Source organism: Ascaphus truei, chromosome 10, assembly GCF_040206685.1.
Source record: "Ascaphus truei isolate aAscTru1 chromosome 10, aAscTru1.hap1, whole genome shotgun sequence".
Classification (NCBI taxonomy): Eukaryota; Metazoa; Chordata; class Amphibia; order Anura; family Ascaphidae; genus Ascaphus; species Ascaphus truei.
The window spans coordinates 24,686,797-24,714,662 of NC_134492.1; the positions used below are offsets into that span (position 1 = coordinate 24,686,797).

The 27,866-nt window shown below is 42.5% G+C and overlaps 1 protein-coding gene across 4 annotated transcripts; it reads right to left on the reverse strand.

Moving 5' to 3' along the window:
• Positions 1–649: 649 nt before the first annotated feature.
• Positions 650–27,583, reverse strand: MKNK1 (MAPK interacting serine/threonine kinase 1). 4 transcript variants are annotated; one of them, XM_075616250.1, is made up of 13 exons: positions 27,461–27,579; positions 25,814–25,968; positions 22,741–22,842; positions 17,667–17,764; positions 14,720–14,799; positions 14,371–14,444; positions 12,629–12,733; positions 11,740–11,795; positions 7,771–7,866; positions 5,680–5,874; positions 3,843–4,007; positions 3,141–3,184; positions 650–1,850 (listed from the first exon to the last, which is right to left on the reverse strand). In XM_075616250.1, exons 3-13 carry the CDS (start codon positions 22,838–22,840, stop codon positions 1,586–1,588), a joined length of 1,278 nt encoding a protein of 425 aa, XP_075472365.1. In that variant the 5' UTR covers positions 22,841–22,842; positions 25,814–25,968; positions 27,461–27,579; the 3' UTR covers positions 650–1,585. The 4 variants fall into 4 exon arrangements, with proteins under 4 accessions (XP_075472365.1, XP_075472366.1, XP_075472364.1 ...); XM_075616251.1 differs by lacking the exon at positions 25,814–25,968 and adding an exon at positions 23,407–23,546 and having other exon boundaries at positions 27,461–27,574; XM_075616249.1 differs by lacking the exon at positions 25,814–25,968 and having other exon boundaries at positions 27,461–27,583.
• Between the last annotated feature and the right edge of the window lie 283 nt (positions 27,584–27,866).

The following is a 27,866-nucleotide window of genomic DNA, read 5'->3' on the forward strand; positions in this document are numbered from 1 at the left end:
CCACTCTCACATGAACACACTTGGGGCACATTTTTTGGCCAAATGTTTTACTTAAGTTTAGTGTTTAAACACTTCTTAGGCCAAGTGTATAATAGCGGCATCAAGCACACATTCAGTACGTGGCTATACCAGTTAGCCAAGTGCCTGCAGGCGAAGAGGCGCGTTAGCGTTTGAGGTGACAAAAAAATGGTCTTCTCAGGCGGCTGCCGCGTGACGTCAGCTGGTTCAGCCAATGAGGTCGAACCAGCTTTGTCCATCACGCCCCCCAATCTCCTGCAGCTAAGTGCACACATCATTGGGGCTGCAGGAGTGTGCGTGGTCACGCAGGTAGTATCAGCTCTGCCTAAAGCTGCGCTTTGTGCCGCCGGAGCGTGCGCTTATAGTAAGTGCGATGGCATGGTCGCTGGAAGTCATCTCAATTTGATTTTTCCAGCAACCGTAGCCCGATGTCACCGGCACTATAAGCGTAGCCTTACACAATTACACAGGAACTAAAAAACAAGGGAGGGGGAGAGGGGTGCTGTATCTGTTACTGGGAATTTAAGGAAGCATTGTCTCCTCCCACCCTCCTCCGCCCCCCCCCCCCCCCGCTACATTAACATCTGCAATTAACAGAAAAATGGCAACAAACTGAAAGGAAGATTTCCGGAAAACATAAAAATGAAGTACATTTATTTCTTCGTACACATATTAAACATACAAATCAACTTCATAGTTACTTAAGAATCTTTCCAAAATTCTATTCAATTAAAAGCAACATTTACAATAAAATGATTCGATGTGTCACTTTGCTTCGTCACAGTAACAAGGGAGTAACATATTTCCTTTACAGTACCTTCTGTATAAAACATTTGCTAGTTTCTCCCCCCCCCCCCCATATAAAAATACTATGTTTATGCAAGTGCTAAAAATAATACAAATAAAATTAAGTCATGAGACGAGTGTATCAGCTGTAATCAACTGTATTCCCGGTCTGTGTGTGATAAATTAGACAAAAAAATATATACCAAATTTGTATTTTTAAAATATACAAAATAAAACTATGTAACATTCAACTGATGAGGTCAGTGTGTTAAATTATTGGATTTAGGGAAGTGGTCGTGTATATAAGTATTGAGGGTTACCGAAATGCAACATGATCAATCATATTAATAAACACCCACAGTGAAGTCGAGTAAAGAAACTTTTTTTTTTCACTTCATTGCTATCATAAGGTCACCCAGTGATGTTAACGGACTCATTAGGCACAGATGGCGAAACCCATCCAGTGAGAGGTAACTGCAGTCTGTGGCCCCACGGGATTTGTATTGGTGTAAAAAATGGTACAGCGAGTTCTGTTCATGAGTGGACCATCCAGACGTATAAAGAAATAAGGGTCACTGTTATTTAAAAGATGTCGGGATAAAAAACAAAAAAACATTTGCTGACAGAAATTTTAAGAGACAATAGTCCACTTAAGTGGCAATAAAACAATATTTTCAGTATTGCTGGCATGTCATAGATAACCAGTGTGCTGCCACATGGGACTGTAATGCATTGCTCTCCCATCTAGCAGTGAAAGAGGTCTCAACACAGAAGGGTCACACTACAGCGCAGACGCCCCTGTGCTCGACGGCGCAGTTTTCTGGCTGGACGGCTGGGAGCCTTCGTCTTTTTCATCTTTACTGGCTTGAGTCTGGGCTCTGCGTTTGGCCAGGCGAGATTTGGACGGGGGAGAAAGTCTCATGGAGCAGATGGCGTGTATGATGGTCTCGCGTTCCTCAATCAAGTCGCTGTCACGCTGGGAGAGCTGGCGGTTCAGGGCGATCGCTTCGGCCGCGAAAAGGGTCAGGTCTTTAGTGCTGCTGTTTCTATTGGGAGAGGAAGTGAATAGGGAAAGGTAAACTCGTTAAACCCTTTCTCTTGCCAGAGGTATCTGCAGGATATCTGTCAGTCTCTTCTGGCAGAGAAGGAGTTAAAGCAGTAATGACAATAAATGATTCAAAAAGGTCTCAAATGCCTCTGGAGTATCTACGATCCTCCATAAAGCTGCAATTTGTTGATGACATCTCAGGTTAAGGGTTATTATAGGCTAAAGCCGTTAAATTCTGAGTAATATTGAAATCCCTGCTCTCCAATTGAATAATGCCCGGAATTTTAACCAATCAGTAATGATCCAGAATTTTTGGCACCCTACCAAGTTTTTCAGCCAATCAGCTTCAGTTCTAATTCCCAAAGAGTGAGATCAGCTCTCAGTCGGGGGAGCTGATTGGACAGGAGGCACCAGCAAGACACTGACTCCTCCCCAACCCTGGGGGCAGAGTGAAGGGAAATGTTTGAGTGTTTTGTGGGTGTAAAGGTGTCCAGCAGAGTGTTTTATTGGTGTGTGCTGCGTGTGTGTGTGTAGAGGAGGCAGCAGTCAGTTTTGTTGGTGTGTCTGCTGTGTGTGTTTTGTGGGTGTAGAAGGGGGCTGCAGTGTGAGTCAGTGGGTGTAGAGGGTGGAGGAGGGCTGCAGAGTGTTTTGGTATCTGTCTGCAGTTTTGTGGGTTTACAGGGGGCTGCTGCAGTGTGTGTGTGTGTGTGTGTGTGTGTGTGTGTGTGTGTGTGTGTGTGTGTGTGTGTGTGTGTGTGTGTGTGTGTGTAATTTCCTTTTAATAAGCTTGCAGTAAAAGCAAAAGAATATAGACAATCATGCTGCTAAAAATCAATATGACTACAAAACAAGTGTCTAGGCCTACATTTAGCCTATAATAGTAATAATCCCCTCAGAACAGGGCATTACTGGCCAATAATGACCTGGCTGGGTTAAAGTCCCTCGGCTTCGCCTCTGGCCTTCAACTCTTCCAGCCAGGGCAGTATTGCCAGTAATGCCCTGTTCTTGGGGGGATTATTATTTAAATAATACTAAACTAGCAAGGCAAATACTATAGCAGTCCACAGTCTAAATATCACCATATAGCAGGGGTAGCCAACTCCAGATATTAATGATATTAAGGATATCCCTGCTTCAGCACAGGTGGCTCAATGATTGAACCACCAGTGCTGAAACAAGGATATTCCCAATACCTGGCCTGTTGGTGGCGCTTGAGGACTGGAGCTGGATACCCCTGTAATAGTTACATTTATAGATTCTATTACAAGTTAAAAAGTAGACCTATTACCTCTGAAGCACCAGTGGGGTCGGTAAACCTCTTTCAGGAGCATCCTTCAAAATAAACAGGAAAAAGCATGTCGTTTTACATTTTCGCAGATACTAGAGACAGGATTGTAAGTACTGGAGTGGAAAATACACAAGGGCAGCGTTATATGCTTCGTATCCCTAATAACAATCACCATGCTGCAATGTAAAGACATGCCAAGTATAACATCCACGGCTGCTGCTGGCTCAGAATGTTTACAAGACATTCCTGCCCTCAAATCTCTTCCAAAATCAAAGGAAAAACTCTAGGGTGATGAGGAAGTGAAACGCACATCCAAACTCCCGAAAAACGTATTTTTGAATCATTATTAAATCTTTCCCATTACTTGCATCACGCGGCATTATAGCTAATCTAACACTTCATTTAAATTAGGGTTTTTGTCACATAATTTGGCCAAATGATCTGAATCTTTCCCACCGCGCTATGGAACCTTCAGACCAGGCAATCGCCAATTTACTATCTAATTGTTACTGTGTACACTGAGCTGCATTGTGAGCTTTTGATGCCTGCGGATTAAAGAGCAGCATTGTGTGAGAGTCAGGGCAGGCAGGTTTAGTTGGTTGGATGTAGATATTCATCTCCCTCCACACCTCAGGAGGATTTATGTCTGTCTTCTAGATCTACCAATTCAGGAGCCATTATCAAAATGTCAGCAGGACTCACCCCTTGCAACCATGGGTGCTGCAGAACCTGAGCAGCACTCAGCCGCTTTTTGGCATCCCGAACTAGCAGCTTGGAGATTAAATCTTTGGCTGCGATGGAAATGTGAGACCAGTCCTTCTCAGGAAATTCATACTTGCCCTCTTGGATGCTTTCAAATAGCTTGTTCTTTAAAATACAATTTAAAAATAAAATTACAAAAAAAAGTTAAGAAACATGGTATAAGAAAACATGACACCCTTTTACTTCCAGCAGTGCCATTGCAAAGCACCATCACTACACTATTTCCATTGAGACAACCTCAGGCTGTAATACAAGTTTGGGGAAAGTGGCATATGCCAAATCTTAGCAAAGCTACATTAAATACATTTTTTTTTAAATAGTCCACAAAACTGCCCCTAGGGACAGCAAATATGCACTGTGTGCCGCTTACAAAGCCCCCAGTTCTGATGTGTGCGCTAGATCCAGTTAAAAAAAGTTTAGCATTCAGATATTAGCAAACTTCTAGTAACATTGTAATTCTGGTAACGTGCTCCTGAAAGTGATATCAGCCACCCAACTTCTCTAAGCATAAAAACACACAATTATTCCGAGAAGACACGGCTAATTAGGACAAGCCAGATGCCATTCAAAATGTTCTGTTTAAGGAAAAGGCAGAGGCATGAACCTTTGGTAGTTGGCAAAAATCGATCAAAGTTTGCACAACTGTCCCCTAAGCTGAATTTTAGCAAGCTTTATAAATTAGCGAGTCAGTCAAAGAAATCTGTTATACGTTTATACTGCAAGTCCGTTACGTTTACACTGCCAACTATAGTGGAACAATATACACAGAGGAGACTGAAAGCAAGCATTTAAGACAAAGCTAAAATTGTACCAATTACAAACAAACATACAGCTTATATTGCCTTCAATGTGATTAACACTGGTGCTTCGGCAGATTTCTCAATTACTTCTAATAAGGTACTTTCTAGCTGTGCTTGACTTCGCACCAACCACTACCACTAATAACACATGATGTTATTTCATGCAATAATTGTTCTGCCTCATTTCAAATAGAAGAAACTGCACACGGATTGTGTACACTGGAATCTGCTATAATATTGTGCATCTATATATTGCACTGAGGAGGAAAATAAAGTACAAGACCAATGGGTCTCGCTCTTTTACGGCGCAATGAGCGCTAAACCAAGATCAGAAAACGGTGGATTTAATCTTCAACGTATTTTCCCCACACAAAGCTTATGAATTATAATGCATTGCACAAGATTTCAGCACCTAAGTTTCACCAACGCTCTCCTGCAACTAACTGCGCACCCATACCACCTACTCTGCCCTCCCAATTCTACAATAAAACTGGAGATGAGCTGATACTGATCTAGTATATTTATATTTCTGTACATATAAATAACACCATACACATATTGTACTCAGACAAAAATGCTAAGTGGTGGTGTGGATGAAAATCTATTGATTTGACCGGGATCGTTGCGTGCCAGTGTGTATGGTTGAAACGGCTGACAGTGGGTTTACTGGCTGTGCACTGCTCTAACCCAGGCTGTGTAATGCGGCAGGCATAAACTCATATCCATGTTAAAATGCATTTGAAATTAAAAAAGGTGACCGAGCTCATTTGCATGTCATTTCCCAGAATCCCTGGCTGCAGTGGATGCACTGTATTCCAAGAGATAATGGGGTAAAGCAGGGCTGCAGATCTGTCCGAGACATGCGAGTGTGCTCACAAGTAGTATTTTTACTTAATGGTTAGTTACAAACCTTTCTGCTCAAGATGTTTACCACATGAAACAAAGCTCATATTCTGTATACAAAGCACAGGAGTTACCTGACACACTCTGCACACCTCTCCCCGGTCCCAGCCACAGTCTGTCCCACAGTTTCCCACAAAAGGAGGGTATCCGCTCAGCAGAATATACAGAATGACTCCCAGGCTCCACAGGTCACAGCGCTTGTCATAAAAAGTGGCTTCGTCTGTGAAAACTTCAACCACCTCCGGGGCCATGTACTCTGCGGAACCGCACTGAAACAAGGGAGGATGGATCAGAAAAGGGCTTACAGATAAGATGCCAGAACCTGTGCGCCCTATGGTAAAACCAGTAACTAATTCCATGAGCCCAGGAGTGGTTTGCCATCTCTGTACTTCTGTAATCCAGGGTTGTCTGTACCAGATCCTTAATGAAGCAGGCTGAGACGTTTGGTTAAATTCTGGTTAAGAAAGGGATTAGAACTTCGAGTGGCCCGTTTAGGGTGTTCAACTTAATGTCTACATGTTCACACCCAGACTGTATACAAGCAGTTTACACACTGTCTGAATTCATATTCACTTTGTGTCCCATTTCTACAAGAAAACAAAGAAACACAAGTATGTCATCTCTGCATTGCTACAGTGTTAAAAAGGGAAAGAAAATGCCCGTACACAAAGAAGTTGGTATTCCTGCCCTCCCAAACACCATCTTACATTCTGTAGCCCAGTTCCCAACCCAATTACAGTAACACATTACAATCACCTGCAACAAATCTGTATGTGAAAGGTACACAGCAAAACTGCTACAGGTATACAAAATCAGAAACTAGAAACCATTCATTTGTTTTGCACCCAAGAAACTAAATGGCCTGGTTAGAAATGAGACGCAGTGCGCAAAACTGGACTGGTGAGGCTGGAAGGAACGGTACAGAAATAGGGAGCTTCTCGCACTGTTCCAGTCTTGTAATTCAGAGGCTTGTTGCCTGGAAACAGGAAGCATTACGCAGAGCAAGATGTGTGCTCTGTTGTACAGGCTAATAAAATGAAAGTGATCACAACAGCGTAATTCAATTTGAATGCATTATCAGGAAGACTTTCAGGCGGAAATAGTGTAGGATTGGTCCATGTATACACAGGATATGGCACACAAATATTTATACATGTTCAAATTTTCACACACCCCTCCCCACCCCCCACCGATTCATATGCAGATCTGCTCAATATTCCCCCACAAATCTTAGAGAATTGGATACATGGTTTTGCACAAGCACAAAATATTAACACTTGCCGCTGGAGGGGCCTACAACGTATTGCTCTTAACGCATGCATGGCCCTCTGGGGTATTTAGCATTTATTCTAAGTTTGTTAGGGACAAATGTGAAGAACTCCGCTGTGATACTTTTCCATCCTGCCCGAGTGAGAGTTCTTAGAAAATTCACTATGGCATGGTTTGCTTTTTCAGAGCGCCTAAAATTAAATTACACCAGGGGATCTATACTTCAACTCCCTCCCCCCGCATCCTACTGAGCCACCTGTGCTGAAGCAGGGATGTCTTGTGATCCTGACCTGTTGGGGGAGAGGGAGGAGGGGGAGAAGAGGAAGCAGGGAGAAGAGAGGCATCTTGACTGAAGTTGAGAACCTCTTGCTTAGACAATTTTTCCCAAAACGAAAGTGACTGAAGGATTTAATAACGAAACTGAGATTTTAAGCAAACATATTGCCCCTGGAGAAGCGTCGATCCTTTGCAGGTTGCGATACCTCTTTTACAATACAAACACGAGAACTCAATGTTGACGCACATGAGCTTTTAGAAGTTCCCAAATCTCGCCTTCAAATTTGCGGTTAATGCTACGAGAGTCTTATGAGGTTTCTAAAAACACATACAAACACATTCTGTGAAGAATTCTCATGCTGGTCCATTTGAAAAGTTATCAGCAATAAACTGCAATTGTCCGACAAAGAAATAAGTGACATAACAGGGCTGAAACGGAAATTCCAAAACCAATAATACATTTTAGATTGTAACTTGAAGTGCACCTATTTGGGGTGTGGAGGGTGTCCCTCTCATTCCCTCCCACCTCCCTGTCTGGCTGAGAGGAGTTTGATGCATTCCATTCTATGTACTTGTTGAATTGATTTAAAAGGATGATCACATTTGCGGCCTTTACTCACCGGGGTTGTTAACTCGGGGGTAGTTATTGGAGTACACGCACTGTTCAGCTTCACGCCGCTTCCAAGATCAAAGTCACATATTTTCACTGGTGACACCTGGGAACATGTATAAATAATGTATAGTGAAAATGTGACCCAATGCATTATTACCCTTTGACAAAGGGGCCATGTGCCAGATATATCTATCTATATAGATCTTTATGTGTAGCAGTGCTATTCCATAAAAACACATTAGTCCATTGAATGGGCCATAGGGTGTCTTCTGCTGCCAGAAGGAGTCATGGCATAGGAATGCTTAATTAATATGGGCCTAACAGTACAACTTGCAATGCTCTATAAACTGGTATACAGAAGAATGTTAGCAATCACAGTATAAAAACATGTTGTTAACTTGTGCTGCAGTTACTGTAGATCAGGGGTGGGGAACGTCAGGCCCGAGGGCCGTATAAGGCCCCCGAAATCATTTGGTCTGGCCCTGCTAAGGCAACTGCTATAACTGGGGTCACGCTAATTTTTTTAAAAATGGCCGCCGCGCGCCCGATCGGGAGGAGGTGGTGTGAGGTGCCGGCAGCCCTACTAGCCCCAGCAGCCACCGTACTTCCCCCCCCGCAGCAGTCCCTGCACTTCCCCAGCAGTTCCCCCCGCAATTACCCCAGCAGCCGCCCTACACGATCCCCCCAGCAGCAGCAACTACCAGAGATGGGGGGGGGGGAGTCTGTGTGCCTGCATGCCTGTCTGTGTCTGTATGGCCCGCGAACGATGTTAGAAATATTCAAATGACCCTTGGCAGAAAAAAGGTTCCCCACCCCTGCTGTAGATTAATGGTGGAAAACCTGATGCTGTTTTATATACACACATTCCTGCTCATGTTACCTTTTAATAAACCTCTTCTGTACAGAAAACCTTTATTTTGTATGACATGGCAACCCAGATCCTGGCTAGTCATTTTTAGATTTTGTGGATAAGAAAAGGGATGTCTGCTTTGTCAATGTGTACTATAAGAAATCTAATGAGAAATGTAAAACAAGTTAGTGCTTTGCGGTCCTGTGTTATTCTCAAAAACATCCTGGGAAGGATTTCAAGCTTCGAATTTAGTGGATAAGCCACTGCTCATATAGAATACAAATCCAACCCGCGGCAAGCAGTGAATCAATACAACCAGAGCTCCGTCTCTGACAGAATGGCAAACAATGTACGCAAAGTTCATAGACTCTTTGCATTTGACGGCAAATAAGAACCACTCGCCCCACCCTGTCTGCACTTTCTCCTATCTGCAGTAATACCTCAGGCCCTAGTTCATCCTTGGCTTTCTTCTGTATTTAGTCCAGCATTATACCTAGCCTAATGTTCTCCTCCTCCCTTCTTCTGAGTCTGCCTAGATTTCCTAAAACGTAGACTCTTCAGCTTTTGCAATATCGGCCAAGTATTTGGAGAACCAATCGGCTTTGTTTTCCTTGTGCTTTTACTAACCTGCCGGACACAAAAAAGGTCTTTTAGGAGTGTCTTTTAATTTCTCATTGGTCCTGCATGTCAGTGAAATACCTCGACCCTGCCAAATGAGGCCTTAAATATTATCCCATCACTTAAGAGTAAGCCTTCCTAAAATCGAATAGCTTAGTGTTTGTGTGACATGATTCAGCCTCTGTCTTTATACTAAATCTCACCGATTGATCATCACTGGAACCCAAGTCCTCAACAATAACTGCATATGATACTTTGTCCCCATTTGTAAGTATTACACCTAGCATTGTTTCGATGAGTGGGCTCCCTCACCAATTGCTAGAGATATGCTACTACTTAACTCCAAAAAAAAAAAAACATATCAAATCATAAATAATAATATTATATAATCCCCCAAAGTTAAACACTTTCAGCAACAAATTGGTTAACCTACGTTCCTAATCTAACAGACTGCTAAAAGGTTGCGCTACAAGATTGCACCTGGCATAGTGTAATAAAGAGGTCAGTCTGTCGGTTCGAGTTAGGGCACCATGAAAGCTCACTTCTTTAGTGTTTAATCCCATAGCACAGAAACGAACAGACATTAAAGACAGCTCAATTACCAGCACATCGTCAACCTGTATGCCCACAAACCACGAAAAGGCTCCTTCTAAAAGGGACAATCCTTTCAAGAAGTTTATGGACGACATTGGAAAGAGAAAAAAAAAAAAAAAAAAAAAAAAAAAAAAAAAAAAAGATGGACAGCCTTATTTTAATATAATACCATAAAACTCCTAATACACTTACTGAATAAAAAAAGTGTTTCTCCTTCAGCCTTTTAATTCAAGCCCCAAACATGTCAAAGCCAGACTTCCCTGGAGTGCTACTTCATAAATCAGGACCTTAGAAGCCCCTCCTTGCCCTTCCCACAACAAAGCTGGTTAAAAAAGGTGTGGTTTGCCAGACCGGGAGATTCACAGCAGACTTGATGCGACATGTACGTTCGTTCTTGTGCACTGTACAAATCCCCAAGTGACAACTATGTGTCACACATCCTATGCGCGGTGTGGGATAACCAGGAGAATCCCAATTACCTTTAACCAATTCAGTCCCGAATGACCTTTAACACATTGCAAAGCAGGGTGCTGTAAACATGCCAGCAGCGACAGTAACAGTTTTGCTTTGCAATTAATATTCAACCACAGAACCGGATCTGCATAAAGTAAATACATGTTCTATCTAGAAATCCTCTATGTACGGCACGATAAACTGCACACAGTAATTAGACAGAAAACCCTTTACAAGAGCTCTCTACATAGAGATGAATGCCTGCAAAACCTTGGGAAGCACATTGTGAGCAGATCTTAATGGCAATAATTTCCTATAGGGAAATGATATAGAGTACTGCATTTCCATCAGGTGAAGGCGTTTCCCCCCGTTATGTACCTATAACACCCATCACTGCCCCGAACGAGGCAGGCTGCCACTGCAATGTGGGTGTATTGTTCCACTGTCAAATAACTGCCGGATTAGTTACCCAACCAAGGCTGCTCTTTATGTGCTCTGCCGAGGGGCCTTGCTGTGGTAGAGAAGAGCGCAGCTATTTTCAGAAGAATGGGACTGAAATGGTTTTCCCAGCATGGGAAATACAGTTTTGTGGCATATTGAATAAAGGCCAGCGCTCCACCTATCCCAGAACTTCGGTGTCTGGTTAGAGTTGGTAATTGTATCAGTGTTTAAAGAGCTGGCGGTGCTTTCATTTTCACACGGGTGCCTTCTGGAAGGGTTTACCAATCCCTCTCAATCTCCAACTCTCACACAATAATCCCGTTCTCTGCTCCGGTAATTGTCATTTGGGCGTGGTCGTTTCGCCGCGACCAAATGGCTGCCGCCACTTTGCCGCAGAAGGACTCTCCGCCACAGCCGATTCGCCGCTGGAATCCCCACCACGTCCAACGGTAAATTTTATTACTTGTTAGGTTATGGGGTTAATTTAAAGGGTTTTAGCAGTTAGGGTAGGGGTTTACTTACCTTGGTGGTCAACGGCAAAAAGGTCAGTGCCAGATACTTCCGGCGGCGGAGAGTGTTGTGGCAAAGAACCAGCGCCCATTTGGTCGCGGCAAAATGTCCTAGACCGCTCTCCGTCTCACTGCAATGGTTGATTATTATGTATACTATGTCTGCGTCTTTACTGTATCTAGAACATACATGTAAACATGTATCTCAATCCTAGGTCAGACATTTTCAAACAACAAATCCACGAGTATCTTTTAATCTTCTGGCAGGGAGGTCAAACAAACATATTACAGAGGAACAAATGACAGTTAAGGGGTTAAACCTTACTACAATTCCTACCACGCACTCTGGGTAAATTGCTAATTAAATCTCTGTATTGTGTCAAGGTAACAGTTTTATAGATAACCTATTACATCTAAAAGGAGTGTGTGTGCGCGTGAATGTGTACTGAAAGTATGTCAGGGGAGCGCCGATACGAACAGAAAATCAAATAAAGCAAAACAGAAATGGTACCTGGTCTTCAAATTCACACAATATGTTTTCTGGCTTTAAATCTCGATGAGCAATACCTAATTCAGGATGTGGGGGGGGAGAAATATACAAAATAGCTCAGGGAACAGAAAACATTACACAAATAAATCAAGGGTTCAATCCACCCAAATATTATTTTCACAAAAAGTATTCCTTTAACACACATTTAATTAATAGACCCTTTAAAACGATTACTTGGTATGAGAGCAATCAGTTTATACCCGCTGCAGAAACAGTTGGATATTCTACATCATAAAACAGATGGAAAAATACAAAAAGAACACATCAAGAAATAATCATTGTATACTGTAGGTGTTAGTGTACACACTACACAGGTTAAAAGAATATATACACACACACACACACACACACACACACACACACACACACACACACACACACACAAACACACACAATTCAATCTAGACCAGGGATGGCCAATTACAGTCCTCAAGGGCCACCAACAGGTTGGGTTTTAAGGATATCCCTGCTTCAGCACAGGTGGCTGTCGAAGACTGCACCATCTGCGCTGGAGCAGGGATATCCTGAAAACCTGACACTGTTGGTGGTCCTTGTGGACTGGAGGTGGCCGCTCCATGTACCCTGCAGGGAGTACCCTTACGTAGCACGTCACAGCTATGCTTGTAATTTATAATGTATAAATAATCTGCCATTTGCACTCTGCTTTTCAGCATATTTTTAACACACTTACATTTTCAGTTTTTTTCCCCCAATTTTGTTTTGTTGCGAGCAGTATATTTTAAACAGACAAGGCTCCTGAGCCATTGTGTAGGAGCCTAGGAGAGCTGGTATGTGAAACACCATGTCCCCAAGTAAAGAGGATGTAGAACCACAATGTCCTCTTTCTTACCTTTCGTATGAAGAAAGTCCAAGGCGCATGCAATGTCTTTCACAACTTTACTGGCATCCCTTTCATTAAAGTGCTTCCGTCTCTGGATATGGGACAGGATCGATCCTGATGGAAAGAAGGAGCAAGTGTTGCTTTACAAATCAGTCTACCTTTATATATAGTGAGGACAGACTGTGGCTGCGGAGAAACTTATTGGGAAGCAGAGTGATCAATCCCTGCACTGCTTTCCAAAGTCGCTCTGTGCAATACCTCCTATGGTGCTATCCAAGGCATTGTGGGGGGTGACTTTGGGATGCAGTGCGGTGATCCAATGTCAAGCTGGATTGGATGTTTTTAAACGGTAATAAGGCATCAATGCTCATGAGTCACAACTGTGGAACATCTCACCAGCAACAAAGAAAAGGGTTCTTTACAGCAAGGGCAGTTAAAATTCGGAATTAGTTACCCATGGAGACTGGTAGTACATACAATAGATATCTTTAAGATTGGTTGGACAGCTTCTTAGAAAAGGTATACAGGGATAAACTAAATAAGTAAAACATAGGAAGGATTTTCATCCAGGGAGAAATTTGATTGCCATTAAATGGGAGTCAGGGAGGAATTTATTTTTTCCCCTTATGAGCCATCATTGGATAATGTGTCACTGGATTGTTTGCCTTCCTCTGGATCAATATACTGCAATTACAAAACATAGGCTGAACATGGACATGTGTCTTTTTTCAACCTCATCTCCTGTGCGCAACCTCAAACACATTCTCCAGCAGATGTACTGGCTCAGATATCCCCCAATGAGAGTGAATGAGCTGTGACAAGATGCTCAATCCAAAACATACATTTCATGGGCACTCTGAAGCACCGATGGTGGGTAGAACCGAGATGCAGTTTGATTGCTGCATCCCAGCAGGATATTAAAAGAAACAAGAATAAAATGAACCCAACATAATGCCCAGTAGAACAAAATGTGGGGGAGGGGGGGAAACCGTACACAATACCATCCTGCAGTTCCCCATCTTTCTTACATTTAATGCTGCTTAAAAGCAAGCAATTCAAACATAAATGGTAAATATTACTCAAGGAAGTTACCCCACTATGGACACTTATGGTGCAACTGCAGTAGCTATTGTAATATCTATCCAACACATTGCATACCTCGAGTACTTGGGCTCTATAAATGGTACATGTATTTGCAATCTATGAATGTTTCGTCTCTACAGCACGGGTGGGGAACTCCAGTCCTCAAAGGCCACCAACAAGCCAGGTTTTAAGGATATTCCGGTTTCAGCACAGGTGGCTCAACCAGTTGCCCCATCTTCGACTGAGCCACCTGTGCTGAAGCAGTGATATCCTTAAAACCTGAAGATAGAAAACCTGAATGATAGGAGAGCACAGCTCCAAGCACAGAAAGAACAGGGGATCCAGGCGTATGTGCTGATAAAACAGGCGAGTGTTTATTCGCAGGATGGAATCACAAGCAACAGTTTTTGGTATTTCGTGCTTGAGAAAAAACAAAAAAAATAAAAAAAAACTTGGCGAGAACGGGATCAAAGTGTTTTATTACATGCCCACCTGACAGTGAGGATTCCAAAATCAGCATTCAGAAAATGAGGTCAGACATTTGTCTCCTACCCTTGAATCCATCCCTGTTTCATAATTGCTATGGTGGCCTAACTGTGCCAATTTCCAGTAAATTAGAACACTGTGACAAAGGTGATGAATCAGAAAGCAAACACTCTGTACTATACCTCCACGTAATTTCTCAAAGACCAGATAAAAACGGACATCGTCTTCGCAGAATTCTATTAACTCTAAAATGTTCCTGCAGGGAAAAAGAAACAATACAAATCAAAAAAAAAGACAAATAAGCTCTGAACTTGACATACCCAAGGGTAATTCAGAGCTCCCCCCCCCCCCTCCAGTATAACAAAAATATATAGGTAGGTGTGTGTGTGTGTGTGTGTGTGTGTGTGTGTGTGTGTGTGTGTGTGTGTGTGTGTGTGTGTGTGTGTGTGTGTGTGTGTGTGTGTGTGTGTGTGTGTGTGTGTGTGTGTGTGTCATTTTTACATCAGACTGAAAAGGTTTAGGGAATATTACTTGTTGCCTTGGCACTGGTACAAAGTTTCTACTTCTCGAAAAACTCGGCTGCGGCTGTGACCGGCCTCTTTCTCGACTATCTGCAGGAAAAGGAAGCCAGGAAGTAGCACACACGCACAGTAAGGAGATAAGATTTCCCCTCCCCACACCCCAACCCCCCACCCTGCAGCACCATCCCATGCATCGCCTGCTACAACATGATGCAGTTCCGCACAGTCCTTCAAGCAACTACAAAAAGGACCAAACAGTGGTCATTAACCTTTAAAGACCTGTGGAACAGTTGATAAATGTCTGGCAACACCGTCAAAATGTATTGACGTTGTGAATTCCCAACTCTTATCTTTGGCACATAAAAAAAAAAAATAATACTGCTGTGGTAGAACACATACAGAGAGAAAAATATTTATATTTCATTTAGCATTTTTTTTTTTTTTTTAATTGTGTTAGAACTATGGCAAAATATTATTGGGGGAATTTTAAAGTGGGATCTTCCCCCACCTAATATGTGCTCAGTCTACTTGGAAAACACAAAAAACATTGTTTGACATACAATTCATTTTCACCCAGCAACGTAGTGCTTGCTGCCAGTCTTTCGGCGGGGGCCTCATATACCCATATCCTGCATTGGCCAATGAGATGCATGTACAATTAGCCGGCGTGATTTTTGCAGCTATGTATTAGTCAGGAATCTGCACGTCCAAGTTTCATCTTCAAAATGACAAAATAAATAAAACTCGCCACCCAAGGCAAGCAATGAAATCACAAAATCGCAGAGCACAGACTGGCGTTTCACAATCATTCATGTCCACTCCCCTGCAACACTTGAAGAATAAGGAGACTTCAAAAAAAAAAGGGACGAGACACAAATGGGCCATTTTAACGCTACTACAAACCCAAAGAACATCCCTATAGCTCGAGGACGCAGGAGTTGCTGAAACAAAACGTTATGACATTTTATGCCTCACCTAAGCAATTTAAAGATGTCTTTTCACCATGACACACACCACCCGCCTACCCCTCAGTGCCTCAGTCATTCTGAGTCATTGATTGAGCCAACTGTGATAACACAGGGATATCCTGAAAACCTGACCTGTTGGTTGCCCTTGAGTTGAGGAAAAGTGTTCACAGGCCATTAAAGTTAGGCGTTTATGAATGGGTTAGCTAAGGCAGACATATGAAACATTGAATAGTCAAAAATAAGCACTTTTCACACCGTGTTATACAGACACTTTGCAGCAGCTACGTGAAATAAATTATTTTTTTATGACATAACCACGATAATTAAAAAGGGAATGGGAAGGGTTAGAGAAACATGATCAATGAGATCGCATTAGCATCTGCCAGGCAATTCAGGCTCATTAATGGGAGGCTGTGGAAGCCGAATATTACTAAATTGATATTGGACAATCTATTTATGTCAAGAGTTCTGCAGTCCGTTATAGTCATTACTAGTCCCCTGAATCCCACTATTTTCAGCTCTAGTGACCCCGTGGTTTTATGGTTTCAGAGATATTTTCCTGTGAAGTTTAGTGACAAACCGCAATTCTGCTCCCCCTCCTCCCCACCCGGGGAAACAGAATGGAGGTTTAAATCTCCGACGTCACCTAGTCCAATAAAAAGCAGCAGCGGTTCCAAATGGCCTGTGTGATGCCAAGAATACCAGCACCTTAAAATCGGTGTGTTGCTGAAGGTGAAAATAGCGTAGGGTCATTCATATAACAATGCATGTCCCCGTGCTGACGCTGACACTGACACACACACACACACACACACACACACACACACACACACACACACACACACACACACACACACACACACTAAAGTGCTAGGTACATTTTGAGGGTTATATAGAAACAAAGCAGCATCTAATAGGACCTACACATCTCGTATTTAACCACATCCTGGGCAGGAACAAGGAGATAAAAAGATCTCAACAAGGAGACAGAGAGTGAGATGTATCAACAAAAAAACAAAAAAAAAGTGAACAGTAGTTTCATTTAACGTATTGCTCAGCTTTCTGTTTGCACTTCAAATGTAAATAGATGTTTCTTAAATTGTATGCATATTGTTATCCAGAAAAAAGTGTAAGCCCCCCTCAGACCCGGTAGACGCAGCGTTTGATACATCTCAGAATCTATGCGTTATACAACTCCTATTAACACTCCCTGAATCGTAAGTCCTTTCCCTGACAGAGGGGGCCATGGCAGAGCTGCTTTATCAATAGAAGTATAGTATCAACTAGGGGTATACCGAGTACCTGGAATTACCCAGTACCCGGCACATTTCCAGCTACCCGAACCCAGCAACTGAGAAGTGGGTCCGGCAACGGGTAATACCCGGCGTCGGGTAATGTCAGGGTAGCTGAAAATAATCACATCACTTACCTTTCTTACCTTTCAGCCAGCGACGAACAACATTTAGGAACAGCAGTAGCGGTCCTGTGGCAGCATCGGAAGTGTCTTCAGCCGGCGTGGGAGCTGCAGGAATCCATTCCGCAGCACCGCAGCAGGCAAGCAGTTTTTATGTGTGTGAGCCGCCGGGGAACCATGTGACCGGAGCAGGAGCGTTCCTATTGGACAGCCATCTGTCCAATAGGAACGCTCCTGCTCCGGTCACATGGTTCTCCGGCTCACACTGCTTACCTTCTGCGTAATGGATTCCTGCAGCTCCCACGTCGGCTGAAGACACTTCCGATGCCGCCACGGCCACAGGACCACTGCTGCTGTTCCTAGATGTCGCCGCCACACTGCAGGTAAGTGCCAAACCGGGTACCCGGCCGGGTAGAACTATTGATTTTGGCCAGGTACCTGTTTTCCTTCCAAAATCACTACCCGGTACAACACTAGTATCAACCTCCTAAGACATTCAGATAAACAATGCAACACTCGGACACAGATTGCATGGAGCGTGCATGAAGATGTGTTTTTTTTCTTCCCCTATTTACCTTTACTGCGTAATCTTTTCCATTCTGTAAACTGACACAGCCTTGAACCTTGGCATAAGCCCCTGCTCCAAGAAGTTCATCCGTCAGCTTGTATAGGTCTGCCAAGGAAAGAGCACATGGATATTCCAGCTGTCAGAGCATTAACTCGACTAATCCTGATGTGTTACATACAGCATGCACACAGCTGATATTCAGAATAGCAAAGTTAAAATGTGCCACAAAAATAAAGTAAAAAACCACGAAAGAGAGAATCCCTGTTGATGCACACTCCTCTACCAATATTGAAAATAAATTTTATTGAACATTGAAAGAAACACATCTAATTTAAAAACTCAATACAGCGCCTGTGTGCCAATTGAATAATTCAGAGAAGCGGCTGATAATTCATGCCCTAATGGTAAGCTATAGTGGTGCTATCCTCAAGCTACTTTCCATGAAAGGGTTAATGATTAATGCCCCACCGGTGAGCGCGCCCGTGCATATATATTCACAGAGACCAAATAGCCCGGCTCACTCGTCTATGACCGAGACCTTTGTTTCAGTTGTGCTAGTGACGTGCTACGGACGTCATCACCCGACGCACGTTTCATTCTGTGCTCAGAACTTCTTCGGGGGTTGCCATTAGGCTACTATCAGCCCATTCCATCACAATTAAGATCCAATATACATGAGTGAACATTGTCTCATAATATCCTGTATTGGTTGAACCGGAAGCTACGAACCTAACAGGGAGACATCTGCTTTCCATCTATCCTCTGTTTCCAGTGTTATATTGGTACACCTATAACACTTTGCAATTGGAGTACCAGCAAATCCTTTCAAACTATATATTAGCATGAGGATTGCAACACTATAACTCACCGGTGGGGCATTATTCATTAACCCCTTCATGGAAAGTAGCATGAGGGTAGCAGTTCTCTGAGAATAAGATATATTTACTTGGGACACAGGAGCGGTGTTGAGGTTTTAATTAGATAGTTGTTTTCGTTTCTATATTCAATAACATTATTTATTTTCAATATTAGTAGAGGAGTGTGCAACAACACATGCAATTTCTCTCTTTCACGTTTTGCATGTGTACTTTTCCCAGGTAGCACCCCTCTAGAAAGCCATTATAAGGCTGGGCAGGAACCTCCTTTCTGTTTTGTACACATAAATAAGTAAATCAATATTTCTTCAATTCGGGAAATTACAGGAGTGTGACACAGATCAGGATGGAAAACAGGCAAAAAGAAAGTTTGTACCAATACATGTACTTTATATAATCATAGTAATAATTATCTATACACCATCACAGATCTAGTGGATTCTCAGCAAGTCAATTTAAACTGAAAGTCTAAGGGCCATATTTACAAGCTGATGCCAAGCCCCAAGGTGAATGGGCTGTACGGTGTTTTACAGCCCAGCACCGCTTTGTAATTATGACCCTACTTCCGTTACTGTACTTTATATCCTGAAGTCCCCCACAAACCACAGGAATCCATGTTGCATTGTAGCAGCAATACCAATGATCCCGTAAAGAAAAGGGTTGGAGTATAAAATTGATCACTTGTTGCATGTGGCCGTGTCAGGCAATTCCAATCTTCTGCAAAACTAAATTTAAAAGTTGACAACCTGCAGAAACAGGAGGGGGAGAGGGAGTCCTGACTGTCCTTTAAAAAAGGAGGGAATCACAGAGCTTTTCCCTTTCATTTTTTAATACAGGATTGATGCAGGGGGTGTCCAGCGCTGAACCCCATTGATTTCAGTACGGGGGACCTGCTGCTTCCAGAGATACAGACCTCTGAAGGGGGTGCCGGTGCAGCTCTCTACAGTTTTCAGCTTCCTCGTCAAATAGGCCGACAGGAAGCCGCACCTGGTGATGTCACAGCTTTCTATTGGCCCACAGGGCCCTGCAGCTTTGAAATAGACATAGTGAATCCCAGAGTGGCTACCAGCACCCCCTACGTAGGTAAGTACCTCCGGAAGCATGAGCCAAAAGTAATGGGGTTCAGCTCCGGCTACACACTGCTTCAGTCCTGTATAAAAAAAAAAAACATGGCTGAGACTGCCTCTTTAAGCACTAAATTCTCACTGCTGGTGCCTGGAGGGATAAGTGGGACACCAGAGGATGGACACTGGAGGTTAGGCTTTATAATAAAGGAAAGTATCAATGATGTGTCAGTCTGTAGCTACAATACGCTCTGCAGGGGAGTCGGGTGTTTGAAAGTGTTTTTATACTTTGTACGGTGAATAATTACTCAATATAAACTGCTGCTTTCAGAGAACTGTGCAGAGTACTGGGGAGAATTAACTTGATCGACTTTATCATATTTCATTATTACAGTGGCAGTTATCACTACCATCCCACTACTGCCAAGGATCAACAACAGGTTCCGTGTTACAAAAACTCATCTTGAGCATTAGATGACCAATGAAATTCCAGATGTAATGAGCCCAGGTCAATGGTCAATCTGCAGAGATAAAAAATAGACTTCCTTATAGAGAAGTAATTTGCAATTACTATTACTTGTGCTACAAAGCTAAAACGTGTGTGTGTGTGTGTGTGTGTATACACACACGGTAAGTGTAATAGAAATGGCAGGGAATATTAAGTATTTTAATCAATTACTTCAGGGGTAAACTTTATTTAGAAATTGACTGAAAAATACAAGATAGTGTGTTTATTACCGGTCAAGACCCTTCCTGGGTCTGTGCTGATCTACAAAGAGGGCTTCATTTGGGGGGGCTATCACTGATGGCCCATGAAAAGTGAAATATGTACAGTTTAGAAAGTGGTGGACGATAGCCAGATCTTGGGCTGTCAGCCTCAAAGAAATCCTTACATTCTTGAAATATCCCCTGTGCATCACAGAGAGATGTGACAAACAGATCACCACTTAGGCTGAGGCCTATATTAATAATAGGATATCATGGGATGACATCTATTCTGAAGAATAACGTATAGATATTCGTAACCTTTGCAAGGAGGCAGGTGCAATAAGACCAAACACTTGAGGTTTAGGAGGTGGCAAGGAGCAGATATCCGTTTGGCGCTGAAACTTACGAGCAAGTCAGCCAAATGAGGATTGTTACAGTCGCTGAATCTATTGATATGTCTCACGTGCGTCTAAGGCCTCGGCCATGTTTAGCGCTTGCTGGCGGAAGCATGCTAACGCGCGGTCCCGCTCAGCACCGAGCCCCTACAGTCGCAATTAGAGCGGCTTTAGTAGGGGCTCACCTGCGCATCCGCAAGTGCGTGGAAGCGCAGGTCTTAAGGGAATTTAAAATTCCCCCGCTTGCCGGCGCGACAGGCCGGTCGCGTGAGCGATTCGCCCAATGAGGGCGAAACAGCTCCGTGACGTCACTGGCCCGCCCCCGGCCAGTGACGCGCCCGCCCCCTAACGGCGCGTGCGGTAAGCAACCGCAAGGCCAGGGAAAGCACCCGCTTTCCCTGCGCCTCAGCGCGCCTCAGCACGCCAGCAGGGAGCCTGGCCGAGGCCTTAGGCTACGTATATAGTGCCTTGTGAGGGCACGTTGCTGCAAATCAAATACATTGACTCCGTCGCAAGCGCTAATAGTAAGCGTGACGGTGACAAAAAAAAATTTTGATTTTTTTTTAGGGACAGTCGCCACATGTGACTGTCTCTAAACCAGAGACCGCAGCCCGTCTCCTTTCGTGACGTCACTGGCGACCGTCGCGAAAAACTAATTATAACTTTGGCGGATGGCAACGGCATCGGTCGCGACGCCATCACTATAAGGTGGCCAAAGTAATATGGCCATAAAGTTATGTAATTTATATTGAGCCAACTTTTAAATGTCGCAAAAAAAAGATTTTTTTTTTCTTTTAAGTCTTAAAACTATCAAATTCTGTGGCGGATTGATGACAGGGGTTGGCTTACGTGGAAGTTATAATTGAAAAAGTAGGGTTTTATTTTCTGAGTTAAAATTCAACAGAGGTTTGTCTGGGATCAGACACAAATTTTCATCTTTCTACGTCAGTGACCTCTGGTAAAGACATATGACGTATGGTAACATACTGCATAGTGATTTCTGTTTGTTTTACCCTTTTATTTTAAGAAACGTGTCTATATTTATTATAACTATGTTCTTGTAATCTTTTTCTGTAACCCACGGTCAGAGTGTGTGTGTGTGTGTGTGTGTGTGTGTGTGTGTGTGTGTGTGTGTGTGTGTGTGTGTGTGTGTGTGTGTGTGTGTGTGTGTGTGTTTTAGATAGGAGATAGGAGAGATAGAAAAACAAAACAAATAAGTGATGCTTTGGGCTCTGAATGAACGGTTTGCACGCTTTGAATAAAGTACATTTCCAGACACATTTTGCTACAACAGATTTGTGTGTGTTAAGTGCAGTTTTTTCTTTAATAAAGAGGGACCTTAGACTCCGCAAGTTTCATATTTGATATTTCTTGGGTGGTAGAAGCAGGTATTATTGCAATCAAGTAAGCGGTAAATATTAACTCATGTGAAGCACCTTGCGCAGGAGAAAGGCGAGTTGGCTACAGTAGTCGTGTGCGTTAACCCCGATTTCCTATATAAAGTCATGTGCTCACTAGTGTGCTGTTCGTGACAGATGGTATATTGGGATGGAATATGGGGAAATATTGTTCATTTGAGGAACCTTTGTGGAAGGTGAAAGGTGGGTCAGCTAAAATAGCGATGTATTAACCCTCATCCCATATGCAGGTCACGTGCGCGCATGCGTGCCGTATGGGACACAAATATTTGTACAAGCTGGTCAACCGGTCAGACAATAAGAACTAAACATTGCGTTGCTTTCAGAACCCTGCAAGCATATAATTCAGTGGTTTACGACCTTTATTTGGTTAAGGAACCCTATAATTATATTGTGACATTCTGCCAGACCCTCTCATATTGTGTCTGAGATCAGATACATTGTAAATTCTTCGGTATTGGTGCAATTTTCAAATTACCTGAAAATTGAAGGGAACCCTTTAGGAATGCCCGGGGAACCCTAGGGTTCCTCACAAACCCAGTTGAAAAACACTGATCAAGTTAGAAGTTTGCAGTGAAGAGAGGAGGAGAAGAGAAAGGGAATAATGAAATGCATAAACACCTGCAAACTTCCCCGTGAAGCTCTCCATAGCTCTGCTCCTCCGTTTCTTCTTTTTTCTTTTGCCGGCATCATCTATCGGAAGGGGCTGACTGCTGACCATTTCTGCATAATAACAAAGTGAGGGGGCAGGGGTACATTTATACCAGCAAACACCATGTACATTGCATATTGTCAGCACTCCTAATGGCTAAAACCAGGTCTGTGAAACCAGAACCTTGCATTCCAAAACCCCACATTTATTTAGAATCAAAACCAGAACACCAGGCCACATGCTCATCTCTAGGTTTTTCTCCTTATGTGGAACCGCCAGAAACTTTTCTTTATTTTTGGATTATTATTGTTATTATTAAATTAAGAAATGCTAATACTTGGCTGAAATTGTTTAGCAAACCCCAAACTTATCTATAGACTCATGGCTCAGAAGGAGAAAGAGAGAGAGATGGGGCGGGAGGAGAGAGGGGAGGAGAGAAAAAAAAACACCTTGCAGCAGTCAAGAAATGGGACCTTTTGAATTTGTATCCTGAGATAATGTCCATGTTCAGCTAAACTATCCAAGGACCCCAAGAAACCTCTATACCCCACTCTTCTAAATTGAATGCTATGTACACCAGCACTGGAATTAATCTTGATAAATAGGTGGGCAATTACCCCCAACACTTTTCGTACCAACACATCACTTGAATTCAGAAACTCTGCCTGTCCCATCTTTTTAAAGAAGTTCTAGTATCCGCTTGGCAGGAAATCCATTATCTATTCCCCGCAAAACTCTGGCTTTCAGATACTTTCCTTGACAGAGGCACCATGATCTGTTGGAGGTGAAAAATTAAAGCTCTGAAATGTGCTTATATAATGCAACTCTTTCTATGCATTACAATGTACGGCCTAGCACTCTTCATGGTACAGTCCAGTGATTTAATTAATTTAGTACATCAGGACCAGCTATTCCTTTATACTACTGCCAAGATGTGATGCACAGGTCATACAGCGCATAATCATTTATTGTTTTTTATTATTTCTTCAGCCTTCATCATTTGACACCTTCTAGACACAGTTAACAATACATAATGTGATGTCGATCTGTAGTACAACCGAGAAGCAGCATGGGTTGGAAAATCGACAATTCTGAATGACTTGGAAATGTAGAGCAGAGAACCAGAATAGTAAGCGCTTTTTACAGCAGAATGTGCTTACATTTTTTTTTTTTTTAATCCCAAGAAAAGGTAAGTATTACTGCGGTTTAGCCGAAAGCAAAGATGGTTATCGAGAGATCGGATAATGAGAAGTATTTGGAATAAAGTCTTGGCAGTGTTTGGACTCATTTTAGACGTGCAAGTAATATTTAGGCTTTAAAAATAGTAAGGGGATAGGCTTTCTAAACTGCAGAAATATTATGTCGAAACAGTATAATATGTTTTTTACAGGTAGGAAAAATGGCAGTGCACTGCCACAAGGAACAGGAGGAGGCTCACGGTTTGCAAAAGCAAAAGTTACTTATTGCATAAAAAAGATGGACTAAATGTCCCCCCTAAGCCACAGCACAGGTCCACCAACGTGCCCGAAACGCGTTGGTGGACCTGTGCTGTGGCTTAGGGGGGGACATTTAGTCCATCTTTTTTATGCAATAAATAACTTTTGCTTTTGTAACCGTGAGCCTTCTTCTGTTCCTTTTGGCAGTGCACTGCCATTTTTCCTACCTGTTCCTGCTGCTTACCTGGGAGATTGCACGCCTATCAATCATCTACTGTTGGACACTCCAGGAGAAATAAAAGTGAGTCTACTTTATGGGTCGCTGTACCCTGTTTTTCTCCTTATTATCGTTATGGGACTTTGGTCTGTACTACTTATTGATGGTGCCGTTGGCATTAGGTACTAGTCCCCTAACCCTATTAGGGCAACGTTATTGTACATTCAGTACATTCAAAGGAGTTAATTCCAACTGCAGTTTATTACATTACAAGGACTTGTTTTTCTGATGCACTGGCGTTCTATACATTAATATTTTTTTTATAATGTTTATTTTTTTAAAGCTGCAGTTCAAGCAATATCCTTCATGCGTGTTTTTTTTAAAAATTTTATATAAAATCAGTTCTGTGCTATGAGAAAATACTTGTACCATTTAATAAAAAAAAACACTTAATGTATTCTAATGTAACAAGCATTTTTGTTCCTATAGCAACCATGTACAAAGTCACACACCCCCTTCCCCTTCTGAAACAGCATCACCTTTTTGAGCCCTTCACCCTCTCTAGCAGTGAACCAATTTAATCTAGTGCCTGCCTGGTCACATGATCTACCTCACAGAACTTTGGCTGTCAGTGCAGCAGAAGAGGACCCAAGATGCATTTAGTGAGCCCTGAGCCGCATCTTCGCCAATCGACCGGCAACTTAGCTAATCAGTGGCCAGTGTTTATATTGTATTGATGCACATATTGGGGGGGAGGGGGGGACATTTTTAAAAATGACGGCTTGAATTACTGCTTTAAAAACAGTAAAAAGCACTGAAAACTATGGCCACAAGACGATCTATTCCATCCAGATTAAAGCTGCAGTTCAGTCAATATCCTGCATGTGTGTTTTTTTTAATAAATCAGTTCTGTAGTAAGAAAAAATACTTTTAGCATTTTCTGTTTTTAAAAAAACAACTTTGAAAGACAAATTTTCTTGTATTCTATTTTAACAGCCATTTGCTAAGGCACTGCCCCTTCATGTCCTGTCACGAGCCCTGGCACAACCCTTTGCCCTCCCTCTAGCACGTCAGTGCAGGAGTGCTCATGAATATTCATAGGCTTCCACTGAGAGACAGAAGCAGAAAAAAAACAGATCCCTTCACTAATGATGTCACCAAATTTTGCAGATCAATACATGGAGAACGAATTGACCTGCAGCTATACAGTTCTTTAGGTAATTTGAGATTGCCCACATGAAAATATTGAAGTAAAAAAATAAATTTAAAAAAAGAAAAAAAAGACTGAACTGCAGCTTTAAAGCAACTGACCATACACAGGAAATGCACATGTTGCAATACAGTGCAATGTTTTGTACAACTTTGCATTTCCAACTGTTTAAAGCTTACTTTGTTTTATAGAAATGACTCACAAACGTGAATAATTCTTGCCAATAATTATGACTGCTGGCTTCTCTTACTTGCCCCAAATGTCTTGTGCCCCAGAAATGACATAGGGTGGGATATGAATATTTTGTTCATCAAATGATATTGGCGACAGCACCCTAACAATGCCACAAAAAAAGTGCAATTAGCAATCACTTGATGTTATATTAAAAATAAACTACAGATGTCTTCAAACACAACTTTTATGCTCTTTATAGAGATTCTTTGATTTTTGTAGAGATGATGGTTTCAGGAGTGTGAATAACGGCTGTTTATTCTCATTAGAAGTGTTAATTTCTCTCGACTAAATTTATACAAATTAATTTCTAATACAGCAATTAAAAACAGGTTTTCCTTCGATTGTCAGTGTACCTCTGGGCATTATAGGGATTTATACAGTAGAATAGAATACAGTAAATCAGTAATAATAATCATTACTCATTCAAACTGCTCCACACACTGAATTATGTATACCTCTATTACAGTCCACAGCCAACTTTATTTAGGCTTACACACCACACGGAATTGCTCAAGTAACACTTTCACTGCAGAAAAGGTTATCTTCGTTACAGATCATTAACTAGATTATTGAACAATATTTTGACCTGCAGTACTAGTGACACGCACTCTGGGCCATTTCAGTGCTGGAAGCATCACCCTTATACAGAGTCCCACTTTAAAAGATGAAGTGTTACTAATAATGACAAGATAGGCATCACAGATCCTCCGGGTGCCTCTCCCTAGAATGTGTGTGTGAGATGGGAGTGCAAGGAATTGTACACAGTCTCAGCAAGCCCCAGTTTGCTAGAAGCCCCAGTCTATCCGACCTGGTTTGGGCAGTTTTTCATCTGTGATATTTTGTATTTTTTTCAGACATTGAACTGACTCCCATTCCTTTTATGGGTAATCGTAACTCAGCCTGTTATGATACTTGTTACAACAAAAGTAGATGTACTTTGCCGTATCTAGTAGAATTTGGGAATAAATATTCCGCATGCAAATTTAAAGTCTAACCTATATATTCAGAAAGGACAAAAAACTGCTTTAAAACCATCTCTAAATATACATTTCTTTTTTATTTTTTTAAGGGAATGAGCTACACATATAAAAAAAAATAAAGTACAGTATCTCAACCTTGGCTAAAGTATAAACATTGAATCCCACAGCACGATAATTCATACATCCTCGACACCGCTATTGCCACGAACAAACAACATTCATCATATTACTGAGTTTATAATAATGTATACAAACAGATCTCCATGCCCCACTCCCTCCTCACCATCAGCCTGGAGCTCCCATATTCCTCACCACCACAAGCCCCACCAGTGTGGGGTACAACCCAGTCATTCCCCTCCTTATCACATTTGAGGAGCACTTATTCTCAACCCCTACCAAAGTATAGGGGATTCCCCCGGTTTGACACCCAACATAAGCTCATCTGCTAATTCAGAGGTTCACCCCCCACCCCCTTATATCCCAGTTAGGGGGTCCTTACCTCTCCTCACTCAGGTGCTGGGCCCACTCCCCAATCTCACCCACTTGTCTGTGGTCATCTCTCCTCTCCCCCCCGCAGCTCAGAGACTTCCCTTTCCCACCCTTGCCACTGACCTGCGGGCATCGGTTCCGTGGGCTCCTCGCTCCCTGAGACAGTCCGGCCGACTGAAACCTCGGTCACCAACAGTGACCACTACAACCCGGAAACACACAACATCCACCGGTAACCCGCGTGTCAAGCCTCGAACTGAGCCGCCAGCCCTCTGGTCTGATAGGTCGGGAAGCGGCACGTGGTACGGAAGTAACACGTGAAACGCAAGCTTGGAACTATATGTCGCATTATACTGGACGTGTTCTCTATAGGAGGAGCATGGATGTTGGTGTTGGTGTGTGTGTGTAAAAGCAAAGCTGATGTAATTCTGATGCAATGTGACTCCACCAGATTAATCATAGAAAGAAAAACACAGAATGCAAAGGATTCTTTGATAAGTGTGGTGCCTCAGAATTACACAAGTATTCT